We start from the raw sequence: 18,877 nt of genomic DNA, 5'->3' as shown, positions 1-18,877 counted from the left end.
GGAGCGAGGGAAGGAGAGGGAGAGGGAGCGAGGGAAGGAGAGAGAGATGGGTCCAGCGGCGAAGGCGAAGGAGGGGGAGGTGGTCACTCCTGGGGAGGTGGTGGGCAAAGGCACGGAGGCGGTGGCGGGAAAGGGCTGCTACCTTTCCCCCCATAACAACACCATCTATGCATCCATGACTGGTCGCTTTACCAGATCTCCTTCTCCTCCTGGCTCCACAGAGAACGTATACATCTTCATTTGTGTGTCTTCGTGAGCGTCCGTGGGTTACTTGGCTGCAGCCAACGTCCACTTGCGCAAGTCAATTTTATATCCGTTGACGATCAATTTACGCGTGATTTTTGTGGCTTTTGTAGAGACACGTTCTTGAAGTTGTGAGCGATAAAGCATGCGGTGTCGTTCCTGAACCTGGATCCGTCGTGCTTGCTAGAGTAAGCAGAATCCCTCTCCCCCCCCTCTCTCTCTCTCTCCCCGAGTTGGAGCTGCGTGGGCTTTCATGTTTTTCATTTGATTGACATTCACTAAGAATCATATTACATGGGATTTGAAACCTCATCCCCAATTATAATTACAGTTGCCTAAATGATCAGTCAAGATTCGCTAATTTAATGAATCAATTTGTCACCCGCTCTGTCTAGTTTTTGGTTTCTTACATGTATCCTTGGCTGTATACGTAAGTAAGAAGTTACATTTGGATTTGGGTATGAGGACAGTAAGGCGGACGATATGATACATAACAATGACTTCACGTTAGCTGCTGCTCTGTGTTATGCCGATTTGGCTTATACAAACTTGTGATTTTAGTTTCCATTTCCTATTCTTATCCTGAACCATGAATTATCTATGTTTATTTGGATAATCCGTATGACCTAGTAAACTTCAATAGTTGCGCAAGTCACATATGCCAAACCCCTTCATTGTACACTATTTATTTATGTTTATTTGAATATCCGTAAGACCTAGTAAACTTCAATAGTTGCGCAAGTCACATGCGGTGGTTAAGTGACAAGTTGCTTTTTCATTATTGGAACTAAATTAGATTTACTAGAGGCACTCTTCGGTGGTGGTAATGGATGTTGTCACAAGCAATAGGCACTTATCATGAAGTTCAGTGTTCAGACATGACCAACCTTTTGGGTTGGATAAAAAATACATTGAAATGCCATAGGAAATAAATTTGTCTCTTCCATTGTAACTTATTGGGATGCCATTTAGGTTAATTAGTTATTTTGTGTTCTTTATACTTTATAGAACTATCCTTACCTGATTATTCTGTATGTAGTGGTCATAATGTAATTGATCTTTTTTTTTGTTCACATGCTTGCAAACAGTCCTTTCCTTTTACCTTTTCTTTTCATAAATCAAGAACATTATACTTCTATTGTTCTACCTGCTGCCATATGCATCAATGACAGATTTATTTGTTTGCTATCCCAAGGGTTCTTTATTATCAAATGCCAATTGTTAATTGATTTTATTTTCCATTTGACTGGTCAAAAAAATACTGCCTCAGGGTGTTTCATCATTGAAATTTTGCTATAACAGGTAACAAAGGTGATGGCTAGGATGGCTTCGGTTGATATAATGTGTGTTGGGCCTAAGTCTGTTAAAGAGAAGTTCTCGGGTATTATTAGGTAGGTGGCAGCAAAATTGTGTAAGTGCTATCTAAAATAAATTTATGCTCTGATGTGCTAATAGCCTAATACAACACATAGAGAAGGGATGTCATTACTTGGTTGGTGGATATTAATATTATAGTTTCTGTTGCTTGAACTTGCTTCACTAAGTTATATGGCTTTGTTCTGGTAATTTTGAGTTAATAAGCTATATTATTATAATATCACTGTGAAAATGTGTACAATATTAGGAAGCTTGTAACACAGATTTTAACTAAATTGGCAGGCAACAAGATGTTCGAGCAACAGAAATTGACAAGGTTGATATGCACTTATCTTTTCGTCCTGGTGACATTGTCCGGGCTGCTGTTGTATCCTTTATTACTTGACCCGATTGTCCATTTTTTCCGCAACTAATATCTTTGTGATGTTATGGTTGGTTTAGTGTTAGTTTATTTTGAGCATGTCCTTTGGCCAAAGACTCTGGTTTTGGAAGCTTTTGTCATTGTCTTTAGCTCTGCATCTTTTGATTGGCTAATTTGATGTTTTGGGATCATCTATGATGCCTTTTCTGGGACCAACTAGTCATATCATACATTGCATGTCATGCACCCATAGTACAAAATGGTCTTCTAAGAACATGGATATCCAGCATGAGACATTTAAGCTACAAGATCTTATAGATGAAATTACAGAATTACCTTCCACTAACGTGTCTAGCTTCATTTAGTAGATATTGCATATGCATTTTGTGCAGAATCTGCATATTGGAGACAGTGTATATGTGTGGTTAGAAAAATCAGCGCAACAGCATAGCTATCTAAACACATATACTCACAATTGTTCCAGGTTACAAGCTGTTTTTCATGTAGCCAGTCAACTGCAAGATAGAAGTCCAAAGTGCATTAAAGATTAATACTTAAGAATCAACAAAAATCTTGTTAATCATGTTTGCATCCTGTGGACAACTACACGTTAGTTGAAGTATTTGCTGATAAAGGAGTTGGCTCAAGTACAAAATGCATTGACCTCTATCCATGTCAACAACGCTGAGAGGGTCATGGTACATAGGCTCGGAGCTGCCGGTGCTGAGAGGCTTAGGTTATGTGACAATCCACACAAGTGTTCTAGCTGGGTAGTTTCATAAGACAAGCATCTCCTAAAGCAATTGAACCCAGGGATGTTGGCAGATCTCTCAGCCAATGTATCTCTTAGAAAAATTGATCCCAAGGATGTAAGCGGCTCAATAAAGCATCTGCAATAGGGTCAACTGATTGAGCTAGAGTCAAGGGTATTAAGAGCCAAGGCTGAGTTGGGGGTGCAGATGAACTTCTGGGCTGATTGATTAATCTTCTGATCAGAATCATGTTTTCGAACAATGGATACTGGTTAATATGGCTTCAGCAATCTCCATCTACGGGTAATATTTTGTATAAATGTTTCTGATTCTAAGCTGATAACTGTAGGGGAGTAGAACCATGTAAACCTCCAAGACCTAGGGGATGGAAGGGAAGCAAAAATAGGAGTCTCTCTCCTTCAAGAAATTATCATTTCATTCACAATGCTTCTCTTCAATTTCCATTCCCCAAGACACCTGAAAGGGATTCAAGTGCAACTGCTTGCAGGGTCTGATAACAATGCAGTTTAATCTGCTCACCAGCCCTGAAAGCATTTGAACCATTCTAAGCCTTTTATTGAACTGTGCACCACTGACAGTCATGCCATTTTAGTTTGCTGTTTTATTATTTTGCTGGCTGTTAGTATTCCTGTACCATTGACTCCTATCTTCTGTTATGAATTGTTGTCCAATGTATGACACTGTCTGAGAACATGTGTTAGAAGAAACTAGGCTGCCAAAGGTGGTCTACATAGATTAGTTTCTCATTTTCTCCTTTCTCAAATGCCAATATTTATGCAAGTTTCTCATTAATCTTCCCCTTTGTTTAGTTCCATCTCTTGATGCTAAGGTCTTTAACGAGAGTCTTGGTATCCATATTTTAGATCAGAAGCTAATTGATTGAAGACTATAAATATTATTTTCCTTATTTCCCCTTCTTTTGGACTCTTGATTTATCATAACCGCTGATTGTGATATTGATAGCGCCTGCTAGATAGATAAATTTTTCCTTTTTCTTTTTGCCTTGGTTATTTACAAGAAAGGAAACTGTTAGCCTTAATCTTTTTGAAGCTGTCTCTTGGGGATGCACGAGCCTATTACCTTTCAACTGCAAAGAATGAGTTGGGTGTGGTGTCTGCTGAAAGTATTGCTGGTAACCGTCTTTTACCTTTAACAACTAACAGGCTCATACTGTGAATAATATGATACTTGGTGATGTTTTTGCTTTATAATATAGAGTAGAGGCCGTTATTATTGTATTACTTTTAGTTGCATTATAAGTTACTTGGTGCTGTTTATACTTTATACTATGGCAGAGATGATGATCTTTCTTAATCTCATGCAGGATGATGTGTCTTCTGTTTATTTGCTTTTTGTCTGATCGCATAAGGTTTCTAACGTAGTGTTTATGGGAGTCTTTCACCAGACACTTTTCTTATCATCTTGCATTAATCCATGATTTCTTGGGCCTGGTTTGGTAAATATATGAGCTGATAACCAGCATTACTCTCAAAGTTCAGAATAAACACATATATGATATAGGTGTAATCATAATGGTTGCCATGATAAAAGACAGATGTTGCCAGATAATCAATTGTGAATTGAACAATCATGATAAGAAAGTGAACATGGTTATGGATAACTTTTTTATGAGAGTTGTATTCTGTCATTGGGCACCTACCATCTCTGATGATATTTGATGAAAATTTGTTCGTCCATGGGTGACCGATGGAAATATTTGGCAGATAGATTTGTTTTTAAAGCCGTCTTCAGCCAGATAACTTTGGTTCTTTATGATGCTTTAGGTGCAACCATGGTTCCTATCACTTGGACGGAGATGCAGTGTCCACTAACAGGTCAAATTGAGCCGAGAAAAGTGGCCAAGGTAACTTAGGCATTTTATGTAAAATGATACTGCCTTTAGTGCGAGATATGAGTCAATTTTTTTTGTTTCTTTTTGGATACGACGACGAAACTTGTCTTGGATGTTTACTGTCAATATTCCAAAGGTCTCCATGGTTCTGATATCTCATGAATTATCTTGGTTCTAAGATCTGTAAATCATCTTTGCTGTGACAAGTTTAATCACCATACTGCGGCATGAGCATGTTAGATTGAGGTACCTTAAGCAGAAAACAGTCTGAGGCACCTTGAATGCTGCTGGTCTTGAAAACAGATGTACCTAAATCTGTCCCAAATGACAATTCTCATGTAGATTGCGCCCACAAAAAATTGGGAAACTGTTTACTTCTTGGATGTACTTCATTTAGGGGCTGAAAAATGAACCGTTCCGCCCAATCTCTTCTTCTTGCGGAAGAGTTGTTTTTCATTTTAAGGCACATGTAAGCGACCTGGGCTGTTTACTGTGAAGTCGCTCCGATCTATCCTTGGCTTTCTTGATGAACATTAGTGGATGCAGCAAACACATGCATCTGCGCGATCAAATTCAGGGTCAACTACATGATGAATCCAGGCTACCTCAAGCTGTCATGCACGTTGATCCTGCAGTGAATAACGCGATGATTCAATTTTCAAGTTCCAAACCATGCCTTGTAGGAGCATGATCACAATTATGGTCAGCCATACCTTTGTCTGAGCGCGTGCCGTCAGTGACTTGGTGCGTCTGGCCTGGGTCAAGCCGATGTTTTCAAAATTGTGGGTTCATTGACCTTGCGACAATGGTATCTGTCTTGGTTAATCTTTGTTTGAACTGTTTAACCATTCTTCTTGACGGACAAGGATCCGTCTGTAGGTATTTTCGAATATCGGACACTGGAAACATGGGTTTAAACCTGATTGGGATGAGGGCTTGAAGCCTGATTCAGATAATACGAATTGGGCGGCTTGTTAGATTAAAGATTTTGATCCAGACTGGGGAAACTCTTGCATAATCCGCTGTTTCTTTTATCGACCTACCTCACGGTGTCTGTCCATCAAATTAGCGTCTGGGTCTGGTTCCCGTTGAGATCTGCCTGTAGCTTAAGACGGCGGTATAGACAGTTTTCAGTCATCCTATTTGTACCAAGATTACCTTTTTGGATGCTGGTTTGAGTATGCTCGTGGGAGCCTATGCCCCAATCTTATTCGGTTTTGTGGTCTCCTGTGACTCAACAGGCAGCCAAATCTTGTCCACTGTGTTGGGCACTGTAAAATATGCTTAGATTATATTTATTTTTTTGGGCTGCGGCAAGCGCTACATGACATGAAAGATAGATGTACCTACCTTAACTCCATCCAAGCCCCAAAACAATGTATAACCTTGGAGGTATAAAGGTATGACCTTAGGGGTTTTATATGAAAGACAGTTCCCCTAACTAAACATTAAAAAAATCATTCTGTTCCTTTCATAGTGCTCATTCTGTTCCTTTCATAGTGCTGCCAACTACTCATAAAGAGATGTATTAGTTTTGTGTTCACATTGTCAAAGAAAAAGAACTCTTCGATTTCCCTTTGTCTTAAGAGAACCTCTTCTCTCTCTCTCTCTCTTCATATATATATATATATATATATATATATATAAAACCCATCATGGACCTTACATTGGTTGGCTAGCATGATGGAGCATATGACTGATGTATTGGGAGGTGATGGCCTCATCAATGTGATTCCAATCTAATGGTTCTCATTTGGCATCTGATTAACTTGATGGTGGTCTCCTAGACAGCTATCGCCTATGTGTAAACGCACTTCTCCGATCAATCTCATATAGTCAAAGTGAACAGGCGTCGACGAAATGGGACGGATTGAGTAACTGCCACATATCCCTTTCAATTATGGGAGCATACTAGACCCAAACTGATTGCCATTAGTGGGATGGGTCATGGCAGGCATATGAGCAGCCAGAATGCAATTTCGCTGGTCATCATTTTTTCTTTTCTGTAGTGCCGTAGTCATTGCTTTGGGTGGGATGCAGTGCGTATCTTTCCCCATTCCAAACACGGTGAAAACTATCTTTTCATATTTTGTCGAACTAGTAAATTTCCATGTTATTTCTCACCACAGGAAATGTGTCGGTGGTACTCTATCGATGCAAGACACAACATTTGGCGACACATTTCACTAGGCAATCACTATGTAAGAAAAGTTTTTCGTGAAGACGGTTGTAACTCGCGTCAAATTGGGAATTCTTTTCTTTTCTTCTAAGAGAATGAGATAATAGGATGTGTAGATATCCACCATCTTGAATCTGTAAATGAATTTCTTGATAATCTATTATAAGAGCATTTTATAAGAGAATAACTGAAAGAAAGAAACCAGAACACCGCTGCATGTGCCATCCGACCACCAATGCCTTTTCCCCTTGGCTTTTAGACCGCAGATTGTTTCAGCTCGCCGAATATCTCGTGGAACACATGGCTGGGGAATTGTGTGGTGATATCCCATCGAACACGATTCTCAATCTAATGGTTCTCGTTTGGACGACAATTGTGGTGGTACTATCGGCCAATTAGCATCAGTTCCATTCAATGGGGCCGAGAACTTTCTGCAGTTAATATGACAGAGGCTTCTCTTACATTTTCTGTGATCAAAACGTAAAGGTGGTCAACGCAATTAAGAGGCATATCAAGTCATAACACTATTTGTCCACCTAAAAGTTATGTCGAGTTCAGTTTTATTTGCTTTTCAACTACGCAGAAAAGAGTCGCACTTTCTTTCTTTATTTTTTGGCAAAAAGATGGTTCATGCCTTGTTGGGGGTTACAGAGTGATGCAAATATACCTTTTCTGATGTTGTTTTGATAGTCCTTCAGGAATTGGCTTGAATACATGGTATTCCATTGTAGAGGTGGAACTTTAATTCAAATTTTAAGAAAATTTCCAACAAGAAGCAAAATGTGGAAAGACTTTTTAACAGGTTCTGGAACTTGCGTTCCGGGAATAGAGTTCCACCAGCTAAACAGGTGGAGCTTTTAAGCTCAAGTAAAGTTTTTTGACCATTGCTTTCAGCCCTGTTTCTACATTAAGATGTACAAAATGAAAACTTCTATGAACAAACAAACATAGAACTAAAATGCATGGAACAAAAGTTTTATATCATCACACAAAATAGTGTATATGGAACCTGAAATTTTTATTTCATCTGAAAGCCACCCGGTATTAAGTACCACCATGTTACCTAAATGACTGCAGTCCTTGAGTGTTTGTCCTCCTTATGTGTTATGACCATTCAACTTTTTATTTACATGATCTAAAAATTGTCCTTCCCAAACATATCATTTAACCTGCCATTCATATTTGTTATTGTCAAAGTAAGTTTATTAATGTCGAGGACCTTTTCTCTGAGGTTAAAAGAAGACACAGAGCAATAACTTATAAAGACAAAGAAGGCTTTGATCACCTGGTGTTCACAGTGTTCTCGTCCGAAAATTTGGTGGTCAGGGCTTACCCTCTCTTCCAAACTAATGTGTAAATAATATTGTAATACGACCCATAAATATCTTGCAAAAGAAAATCTTTATTTTACTCTAAAACAATAATCTAAATATCTCATTATCTTTACACTTATGTTGTGTTTCCTTTGAAAATACAATCCGCATATCAAAGGGCCCATCTCCAAATGCGGTATGGTCCCTTTCAGCAGCCCACAGGGTTAACAGGGCTAAAGGACCAAGGTGACAGAAGCGAACTCAAACACGGACATGCTTGTTCTTCGTTTTTTCACAAAAAGGTTGTCAATTAAACCTCAAGGATACCGTACCAACGAGGGCCTTGTATCTTGCTCTATGGTTCAAGATTTCGAAATTGAAGAAGGTTCAGGATCTATACATCAAGTGCATTTTTCAGCATAATCTTGTATAACTTAAACTCAGTGCTTTTTCTTCCTGGAAAAAATACAACAGCAACTTGAGCTTGCCATGTTTCTTGCTTATATGGCCTCAAGTTTTTGACATGAACTACACTTAAACAAGCTTCAGATGAAGGTTCAAGCTGTATAAAAGGCTTCTCTTTTTGCACACAGGTGATGTACAAGATTGATTTGGCAAGATGCATAGGATTTTGTAGCATTTTAAAAATTTAATCATTATAAAACTACCAAATTTTGGTGAATATAATGTACACTTTTATGTGAAAAAAGAAGAAGGAAAATCAAACTAAATCGTCTGTGTCGATCAGATTTATGTGGTAGGATTTGTCTAAATCAACAAAAGCAAGAAGATTCGAAGAGCATGCACTTGTACATAATCTTGCCCAGTCAGCTATTCCTAATTGGATCCAACTAATGGCAAGTGCATTGAATTCTGCCGGCCAAAGAATCCAAACAGAGGGTTACCAATCAGGTCATGCCATGTATACATTTCGAGTCAACGTTGACCAAATAGTCCCCTTCACGATCCAAACTTTCAACTCTACTGTTTCCACTTGTACACGCTTATAAATGATCTTCCATCTTCCTGATCAGCATTATCAAGACCAAAGACCAAGACCAAGTCGGTTCAAAGGAGGAGAATCCTAAGAACCCTAGGAGATCAACAAGAGAAGATAAAGACAGCTTCTTTCTCCATCTCTCATTTCTTTTCCTCCTCTTCTTTCTTCTTCCTCCCTCTTTTGCTCCCCCCGGTGCTATACTGCACTCCTCCTCTTTCCCCATCCTAATCTATGGCAGATTGTTATAAGGGAACTTCAAAGTTGAGGCTGCAGGAGGTCAGCATCTTCGATATAACAATTGAGCACAAGCCATCAAACTCGCGCTTGTCAGAACTGGGGGTGCACTTGTGGCCGAAGTGAGCTTTTCTGCTCTACTTGTTCCTTTTTTATTGTTTGTCTTGCTTTCTGTTCTTCTTTCCTTTTTTCCCCCCACTGTTTCGTGTTGAGGGCAGCTTATAAATCTCACCAAGCGGGGGCCACTGTAACGGCAACCAATACATGCCAAGGTGTCGGGAGCTTGGAGTGTCCTATAGAAATGATCTGTTCTTCGATTATCCAAAGACCAACAATATTATAAACGCAACCCTTTAACTTGCAATTAATAATTAGATGGAATTTGAAGAAGAATGATTTCAGTTTCGAGTTCTTGGTACCATTGTATGGATGTTGTTTGGCTGTTTTCTGCAGATGGGGATGCCCTCCAGGAAAATTTCCTCTGAAATTCGATGCTGAAGAAACATGCTATTTCCTCAAAGGCAAGGTCAGGGCATGCAAAAGGGGGTCGTCTGAATATGTAGAGTTCGGAGCAGGTGATTTGGTGGTCATCCCGAAGGGACTCAGTTGCACTTGGGAGGTCTCTCTGTCAGTAGATAAGCACTACAAGTTTGATTGCTCCTGAACCCACATCAGTTCTCTTCTCTTCTTCTTTCTGATTCAAAAACTCTAGATTAACTCTTTCGGTTCGTTGTCTAAGGAGACACTGACCACAGCTTCCTCTAGGATTCCTTTGCTTGGTCAAGATAGCTGTTGGGGGTCAAAAATCATATTTATTGTTCCCATTTGGCTTTACTGTCCTCCACCAGTTCAGAGAGAGAGAGAGAGAGAGAGAGAGAGAGCGCCATAAATGGCAGTTGTTGGAAACACGTGCTGAATGATGCATTCGTTCCTTGTGGTGTGGAGGATCTTAAACTCAATTATGATCAAGCAGTTTTAGTAACTTTATGTCGGTGGCTTTTAACCCTGCAGCCTTTCATTCTGACCTTTCTCTATACGTCTTCGTCGGTAAGGATGCAAACCTTGTCACCGGTGCTAATCTTTTTGCCTTTGGAGGATTCCTTGTCATCAAAAAAATTAAAGACGAACAAGATGATCCTACGAACTAACGAAGACATGATGAACCACTACCTCTAAAACTCAAATGGCTCTTTCCAAAGCAGATAGTCACAACTATCGAGATCATTGCGAAGCATTCCTTACTGTTACAGTGAAAGTGAGTGTATTTTCCGATGAACGGAGACATTGGGATGTCCATCGATGTATGTAGGACTGCTGATGACGAACTTTGTTGGAATAATTCGAGAACTCAATGTGCTCCTTCATTGAAAGAGATGGATTGTTATTTTCTCCTCCCACTATCTAAATTATGGCAAGAAAAAGTAGCGGTAGTTCAAGCACTTTTTGTCTTGAGCTTGGAATCTTTAGATGCAGAGACGGAAGTGATAGGCTACCACATCTCCGCCACACTTTTTTGGATTCAAAAAGTAATTCCTACTCTAAGGAGTTTCTCTGATGGGCTTGTAGCAACTAACAAGTCCGGCAAGTGATAATGGGTTAATTTTCGCAGGTTCTCTAGGTTGGGGCGTTTTAATTAATTTTACCAGTTGTTTGCTAAGGTCCTGTCCGTCTCCGACTAAAATGACCGGAAAATGTTGATCTAGAAATAAGGTCTAGTACTTTCCCCCATCACCACCCCAAAAAAAGAAAGAAAAAAAGAAAAAACCTAATACAAGTTGGTGAGAAGAGCCTGAGCTTAGATATGGACCCACTCAATAGTTCTGAGGGCGAACCTCACCACCGCAGGTGCTTATAAAAATGATTGGTACTGTGTCCAAAAGACTTGGACCTTGACCGGTACTCGGGTAGAAACTGGTACCTGAATCCGTTCATTTGCACCCAAATGGCCAAATTGAATGATTAGTCAATCGGACCTCCCTTTCCCTCACCAAATCCAGATCCTATGATCAAATTTGATCTCCATTGGTATCCGTTCATTTGCACTGCTCTTTTCACTTATTTTGGGAGCGTGTGGTAGCACAAAAGCTTTTTCATGCATCATAGAATTATCCTTTCCCATTGGTATTCGAACAGTCTTTTGCGCGTGACCTTCTCTTTGGTCCTCATAACGATTCTAAACTCCAAGAGATGGTGTTTCCTTTGGAGCGTTTGGTTGTGTTGTTTTTGGTGGCACATTTGGATGATGAGAAACAATGTCTTCTTTAAAATCCAGGTGTATGACTTTGAAATTTTACTTTTCAATCTTAGAGCGGACATCACAACCATAGTGAAGGCTTTTCGGTGCCATGATCTTATCTCTAATTTGAATCTTCGCATTCGCATACGATTGTTTGTATGTTTTACATCCATTGCTCTTGGATGTGTTTCATTGAAATGAATTCGTATTCGTTTTCAGCTCGCTCTCACCAAATGATGTGTAGTGTGACTTGTATGTTGTGGGTGTGTCACCTGTTCGATTTGCATGGGCGGCATGGAGACATTGCTTCGAGTCTTATCTCATTTACCTGGACAAATGGGTTTTTTCTAAATTTAACATGAGTGTGTTCATCCCTTTCGATTTGCCGTTTGGTTCATTAGCACTATAGAATTTGGTTTTGTAGCAACTGCTTGGGTTGACCATTCGTTACTTGGCCAAATGGATGGAAAGAGAAGCGAATCACAGAAGGTTATCCGTACCAAAGTTTCAATTGGAGCTTCCAGAACCATTTCCCTGTTGATTTTATTAAACTCTATTCTGTGCCATAGGGATCACATTTGCAACTTTCAGTCTCTTTAGAAGCTTTTCCTTATTGCTTTGAGAAGAAGAGTTATTGGGATTATTTATAGTGCTAGTAATAAACAAGGTTCGCTATTGTTGGTTGCATAGAGTTTTTTTCTTTTTCATTTTTTTTTTGGGTGAGCAGGTCGTATAGAGATCCCCTTTTATCGTTGATCACCTCCATTTTTTGTTAAGTTTCTTGCATATCCATAAGATCGAATCTGTTTGGTTTCAGAAAAGCCAATCTTCAACTTTTCAAAGAATCGTTCCTTACTTTCTCTATCCTTTTGATTTTGGTTCTGTAGGATCATGTCAGAAAGATTAAGAAACGAACCATCCAATTTCATTCATTTTCTACCATGAGACAATCTGCATCTTGACGTGATGCATTTGTGGATGGATAATGCTATTATTGTCCCCGGGGATTAATCGAGAGGAATTAGGCTTATGACCAGCGATGTCAATCTCCAAATAATTGATTAATGAGGTTAATCTCCAGCTTAAGAATTGTAGCTAGTGCCATTTGTTAACGTGGCAATGGAATAAACTGGATACATGCGTCTGTATCTGGAGTTGGATTCTTTAATCATCATCTTGACCGAAACTTTTTCACTCCATTAAAGACACGGAGAAGATAGATCTTAAGCAGAAAATTTTCAGGTGGACAAAAGTGGGTTTTTGCTAGTTGATACGCCAATAACTCTGTGCCTTTAGAGTGATCCGTAGTCTTTTTCCGGGAGGAGCAACCGAAGCTTTTAAAAACACCCAAATGAATGAGACATCCGAAAACCAAGCATGGTGGTGAGCGAGGATGCCAACAGATTCTGTGGAGAACTGGCGCGTGAAGAGCGCTGGAGGACAGTAGCTCTGGCGCGATTTTAGCGGTACTGGTAACGCCAGCGGTCTGATCGCTATGTACTCATTGAATGGCCAAAAAAAATGTTAGCGCCAGTGATTATGGTAGCTCTGGCGCTTTATACAGCGGCAGTTGAAATATGTAGCCGATGAAGATGCCTGTTCGTTCACTGATGCTATTCAATTCGCGTCAATGATTTAAAAAAAAAATGCCATAATCCACATATTTTTATGTATGCTTGAAACTGCTAATCTGGGATTGATAAATAAAGGAGGACCTTAAGAAAAATCGGTTCAGCTAGTTTTTAGTTTCAGTTGAGATTTGAGTTTTGCATATTCCGGGTCCAAATGAAACCTTATGATCATGCAAAATGGCAGCCTACGGAAGGTCCAAGTGTTGACATATGAGACCATCATGGCCATGTTCTTCCTTGGGGTTTCTGCAAATTCATCACTGATCACTTACTTAGAGGCAATTGGTGATCTCGTTTCTCTCAGGAGCAAGTTGAACGCCCGCTGCAGGAATTGCCATCGAAGGGGAGGGCTTGTGCCGTTCTTCAGAAAGCGGGCGTTCAACTTTCTCGTGAGAGTTTTTTCCCTTTGTTGATTGTGGACGGGGAGATCCATTCACCTGGAAGCATTTAAATTGAAGAAAATACTAGACCAGAATAAGCTCTGATTTTGATTCTAGATTTTATCTAAATTCAAATTATAAGTGTTTCATTAAAAGAACATCCCACAGAATTTTGGCGTCCCCAATATTTTAAACAGCAAACCTGATAGAGATCCATTCAATCAAATCTCAGTATCTGGGTGCAAGTGGGCTGGTCCAAGTTGATCTCCACGCGGTTACTTTCAGGGTAGGGTAGGCTTCTGCTCGAGCCAAGGGAGGCAGGTCAAATGTGGACATGAGTGGGTCGAATCAAGACTACGGGGTGCTTGGGCAATGAGAAGTTCGCTATTTCGTGGTCTTGTTTCGTAAATTTCTACTCTCTTCGTAATCACTATCTCGTTGAAGAATAGAAGTTTACTATTTCAGTGTTGATGCATTTCTATATTGTTTGATTAAGCCTACCATAATTTGGTCGTCGAGATTTGATTAATTAAATCTCTGTCAAGTACGCTTTTCAGGATATCTGGGACATCAAAACTCTTGCCGGATTTCCTCTGCATGAAATATTAGTAATTTAAATTTGGGTACATCTAGAGTTAGCACACAAGAATATCTAGCTCTAGTATTTTCTCTACAAGTGGTACCATCAGGTGCAGTCCAGCTGTAAGACCGTCTGACTTATTTATTAATGCACTTGCTTGATGTGATAATACCTGTTATTCCATTAAGGTGTTTTCATATTATATTTGTGCAAGATGGCTGCATTTGCGATGACATTAAATAAAATTAGGAAGTTTAATTACACCATCGGTGGATATTGAAAATCATGGGTGGAGTCATGAGTGGGAGTTATTGCATATTGTATTGGGATCATATACAGATATCTGTACAGAAGAGAATGTAAAAAAAAAAAGGACTCGTCATGCTGGGAAAACTTTACGTGTCAGTAGGATATCAATTTTAGAATGACTTCTCAGTGCATATCCACGAAATCCAGACTTCTAAAGAAGTGTGAAATGCTGTTGCCACATTATTAAAAGAAGTGTGAAATCAAGACTACTCCACTTAACTTCACTTTAGCTTAGCAAACTGATCATTGAGTTAGAGAAGGGTGGATAGATGACTCTGAAAGTGACGGTAATGCCCCTTACCCTTCGATGACAATGATAGGATCCTCCTACTAAAACGGTTTCTTTATCAAGGACATTAAAGTCACCTTCTTCTTTGTTTCCTCGAAGGGTTCTTGATGGTCACCATCGCGGTCGGGCATGTAAATGGCTACGGCCCCTTGTGTTTTGAGTCGGAATGGCTAATCATGTCGAGAGAGGCAAGGACATTTTGCAATAGAGGCTGAAAACCAGAGGTCATTTCTGCAAAAACCTGTTTGTTTTTCTCGAGTCTCCAAGATTAGTTGAGATCAAATCAGTCTACGAACCAAATTGACGAAGCTGCTGATTCACTCAGCTCAATCGGTTGTGAACCAGACAAAAATATTTGAAAATTCATATAATTGTGAAAAATATATAAAACTAATTGAAAATTTTCTTAAAATATTAGAAAAACAAAAATCGACATGTGGCCCTCTTAAATAGGCCATGAATGGAGGCTGTTCGCATTAAACGATTTGCCAATTCTGATAAGATTACATCAAACGATTGTCATGGAAATAGTTTTGTCCATACTCATGGGATATGACAAGAAACATCTTGCTCTTCACGGATGGGCAAGAGAAGGAAATTAGCCAATACGGACAAGGCCTTGGGTTGCAATATGGCCTTAAAAAATATATGAATATGTGACTTGTTGTGCAAGTAGGAAGAATTACAGGCCAACTGTCTTGTCAATCTTTAGTAACGCCAAGAGGCGTAGATGTTGAAGACTTCCCCTGATTACTGCATTTATCAGAGGCATCATCAGGGTAGTCAAGCCTCGAATCAACATCAGAAAAACGTATTCGAAGGTTGCATAAACCAAATAAAGTCGATAGAATAAGGGCGTTTAAGAAAAAAGAAAAAAAGACATGCCAACAAGCCAATAATGGTCACATTGATTGGACACGTGAAAAGAATCTTGAAGATATGCTCTCCGAGTATTACTGCCCACGCTTGTAGTCCATTAGAGGAAGTTGCTTGAGGAGGCCGTGATATGCAAATGTTCCTTGATTCAAGGAAAGCGAAGACAATTAAAAGCCAATGCATTTAAAACAAAGCCAAGGTTTTCAACACCTAAACTGTCGTGATCTTCCAAATTCTCATAAGTAGATTATCAGCCGCGCCAAATTAGTGGTCCGGTTGTCAGACGGCATCTTGCCATTAGATTTAAAAAACGGATCACCCTCAACACCTTATATCTGTTCTGTATCTTTCCAATCTCATTCGTGACATAGGACTTAAAGTGGGACTTAGAAAGTTCAGCGACACAAAGAACAACCAAAACGTAATGGACTTGAGGAGCACTATAAGGAAAAGCCATTCTGATCTATCTCTAAATGGGCCTTCCCTTATCACGAAGCCCACTAATAGGTTTCGTCGACAATAAAATTCGTTCCAGTTACAAGTGGTTATTAGAAGGCTCTGGCTACCACTGAAAGCCCACCTCTGGGGAAGACGCTCAGGAGGAAATTGCTCACTATAAGATGCACATTTTTCCAAGGACATCGGATTCTCCACGGAGCAACCAAGTTACTAATGCATTCACATAATTCATAAATTATATTTCCCAAACTAGAGCGGCAGCTGGTTGATTAGTTTAAAGTAAGTCGTAATTTATTTTTGAAATGGAAGTGCTGCAAGAACTTGAGGTTGGGATCGAATGGAAGGCAAAGCAAGAAATACAACTGAATCGGAGATAGAACATAAAGCCTTCAAGTGGTTAAGAGTTCGAAGACCTTGATAGGCCTTCAACATAACGTGATAGGAATCAGCCTAAACCCCAACATGCCCGTAAAAAAGAAACCAAAAGGGAGAGATGAATCGTGCGTCTAGGATGGTAACTCTGCAAGGAATAATGAAACTTAACCTTCTCGTAAAGGACCAAGTGTACAAATGAATAATTGGCATGATTTATTGTACCAAAAAACTTTCCGTGCTTTCGTTTGGTCAGGGTGGGGGATATTGGTTTTGTTCTGCATATTACGAGTGACAAGCTGTAGTTGCAGGAGAAGATCTCCTCCACTGAATACGAATTAGTTTTAGCAGGCAAAAGACAAGAAGGCATCCAAGGCGTTTTGATCGGCTAGGCGTCTGGGACACAGCCCAGAGCCTTCCTCTACGTCAAATTTTGAGGTCGCAAAATTTTGATTACCAGGATAATAGTTTATGGGGGACCAAGAAAACCTGGAACCCAAGTGTGAGCCAACTTGCTTGCAGCCCGGTTGAGTTTCACCGCCTGAGGCGGCAGTTTTCACTTGGCATTCACATGGTGTGTTTTAATGGTGATGATTTAGTATTTGCATGGTCCTTTACTTAACAGCAAAGTTATACACGACAAATTATCGAAAAAGGCGGCTTTTTGGCTTAAAAAAAAAAAGTTGTATTTAAGCTTGAGCATTGGGTCGGTCTGACACTTAAAACTTGAGCCTCTGAGTTTGGCTCAAGCCCAGCCAAATTAAATTACAAAATATATTTTTAATATAAAATAATATATAAGTAAAATTAATCATAATAAAAATATTATAATTATATATATAAATCAAGCCCACCCGAGCCCGTCAGAGAGTGCCTTTTTTTCGAGCTTAGCCCGAGCCCAAGTCGGGCTGGTTACCCGTTGGACCTGACCAACCTGAACTGTATTTCACTTTTTAACCCGAAAAAATGATCTGAGCGCTCTGGACAACTTTTTCTTCACATCAACCGGGTCCTAAGTTAGCCCGTGCTTGCTGTGGAAGGCATGCCTCATGCCTTCCCCATTTCTACTGTGCAGTAGTAGTGACCCACGCAATCACGAGCGGATAGTCAGATAAAGGCTTATAAGCAGATCGAGGAACCTCCAAAGCCTCGTGAATCGCACCCATTTCACATGTGCCTGTGATAATTTAGTTCTGGAGCTCTGTTGTTGTGTTTCGACCTACATCAGTAACTTTTGAGATACTTCACATTTAATCGACCAATTAAAGGCTGTATTGATTATACGAGCCCTTGTGGACCGATGAGGTGGAGACGATAACTGACGCTGGCATCGTCCTAATGAGGGCCGACGCAAACGCACATCAGCAATACACAGCAATATTGGACTCCAGATCCAAAGCGTGCAAAAATGGTTTCTGCTCTTAGTCTTCCACATCGCAAATAGTCTACAAGATCGCCTATAAAGGTTTTTTTTTTTTCTCTTTTGGGTAAATTTTCAAGTACGTGTATATGAGCTTTCATTTCCAGACTGATTTAACTATCCACTTCATTTTTTAACATTTTCCACTTTTTTTTTTTAATGCATCTACCTCATGGGTGTAAAAAATAAGATCTTGCAATATTCTATGATCCACATGTTGACTATTTTTGGCTTCCACACACCATCTTATATATAAAAAAAATGGCTTTGGTATTGACTTATATGTTTTCTAAGCATGCATATTACACATCTCTCATATATGTAGCATTCCTCGCAAGTGCGCGTCCTCAAAGCAGGTTGTCTGTTATGAAATTCCACTATCACGGGTAGAATGTCATAATTCTAAAGTTGCCCTCGTGTTTCTTAGTGTTTTAATATTCTTTTAACAAGTCTAACAACATAAATGAATAAAGAATATTGAAACCCAACGTTTATATTAGATTTTGCAAGCTCAGAAGGTTAAGACCGTAACTTTCAAAACCCTTAAAAAAGCTTATTTACATATTTGATTTTTTCCAAAGCGAACAGCAACCAAGCCCAAGGGGCTTTGGGGCTCGCCGGGCAGCATAAACATTAAAACCCCGATGCTGTCGCCCTTAACCACAGGGCTTATGCTGCTTAGGCTTGCGCGGGGGGTTGTAGATTTATGAAAAATAATGCACACCATATGCCTCAGTAGAAGGCCCAATGTTGACTATCTCTACACACATGCGTACTTGTTAAAATAGTTCCTACGTGCGATTTTAGTTATTTTTATTTTCATTTTCATTTAAATCCAACAATTCAAAATGCACTCTAGATTTGTTGTCTTGATAGAGATCAGATTTGTTTTGGAGATCCAAAAGTGCCTAACAATGCTACCAGAGCTACAAGGCCACAATACTTCGTTTGTCAAAAAACTTGATGTTATTTATCAATTCTTAATTACGCTTA

At 39.6% G+C, this 18,877-nt stretch overlaps 2 protein-coding genes across 2 annotated transcripts; both read left to right on the top strand.

Annotated features, from left to right (window-relative positions):
• Nucleotides 1-4,784, top strand: LOC116253029 (uncharacterized). Its single transcript, XM_031627742.2, has 6 exons — nt 1-226; nt 357-431; nt 1,546-1,634; nt 1,903-1,987; nt 3,805-3,886; nt 4,539-4,784. Exons 1-6 carry the CDS (start codon nt 47-49, stop codon nt 4,625-4,627), a joined length of 600 nt encoding a protein of 199 aa, XP_031483602.1. The 5' UTR covers nt 1-46; the 3' UTR covers nt 4,628-4,784.
• Nucleotides 4,785-9,156: 4,372 nt separating this feature from the next.
• LOC116253367 (uncharacterized) lies at nt 9,157-10,314 on the top strand. Its single transcript, XM_031628151.2, has 2 exons — nt 9,157-9,454; nt 9,786-10,314. The coding sequence occupies exons 1-2, from the start codon at nt 9,330-9,332 to the stop codon at nt 9,994-9,996; spliced, it is 336 nt and encodes a 111-aa protein (XP_031484011.1). The 5' UTR covers nt 9,157-9,329; the 3' UTR covers nt 9,997-10,314.
• The last annotated feature ends 8,563 nt before the right edge of the window (nt 10,315-18,877 follow it).

The sequence above is a fragment of the Nymphaea colorata genome, chromosome 4, assembly GCF_008831285.2.
Source record: "Nymphaea colorata isolate Beijing-Zhang1983 chromosome 4, ASM883128v2, whole genome shotgun sequence".
Taxonomy (NCBI): Eukaryota; Viridiplantae; Streptophyta; class Magnoliopsida; order Nymphaeales; family Nymphaeaceae; genus Nymphaea; species Nymphaea colorata.
The sequence above is the reverse complement of the archived record's forward strand: the minus strand, read 5'-3'. Positions and strand labels throughout refer to the sequence as shown.

What these genes read in the sequence shown, in the direction of transcription:
- LOC116253029 (XM_031627742.2), top strand. Translation starts at nt 47, where the DNA reads ATGGGTCCAGCGGCGAAGGCGAAGGAGGGGGAGGTGGTCACTCCTGGG. An exon ending in AAGTTCTCGGGTATTATTAG is followed by an intron (nt 1,635 to 1,902) that starts GTAGGTGGCAGC and finishes CTAAATTGGCAG; the next exon opens with GCAACAAGATGTTCGAGCAA. An exon ending in GTCTGCTGAAAGTATTGCTG is followed by an intron (nt 3,887 to 4,538) that starts GTAACCGTCTTT and finishes ATGATGCTTTAG; the next exon opens with GTGCAACCATGGTTCCTATC.
- LOC116253367 (XM_031628151.2), top strand. Translation starts at nt 9,330, where the DNA reads ATGGCAGATTGTTATAAGGGAACTTCAAAGTTGAGGCTGCAGGAGGTC. An exon ending in GGGGTGCACTTGTGGCCGAA is followed by an intron (nt 9,455 to 9,785) that starts GTGAGCTTTTCT and finishes TGTTTTCTGCAG; the next exon opens with ATGGGGATGCCCTCCAGGAA.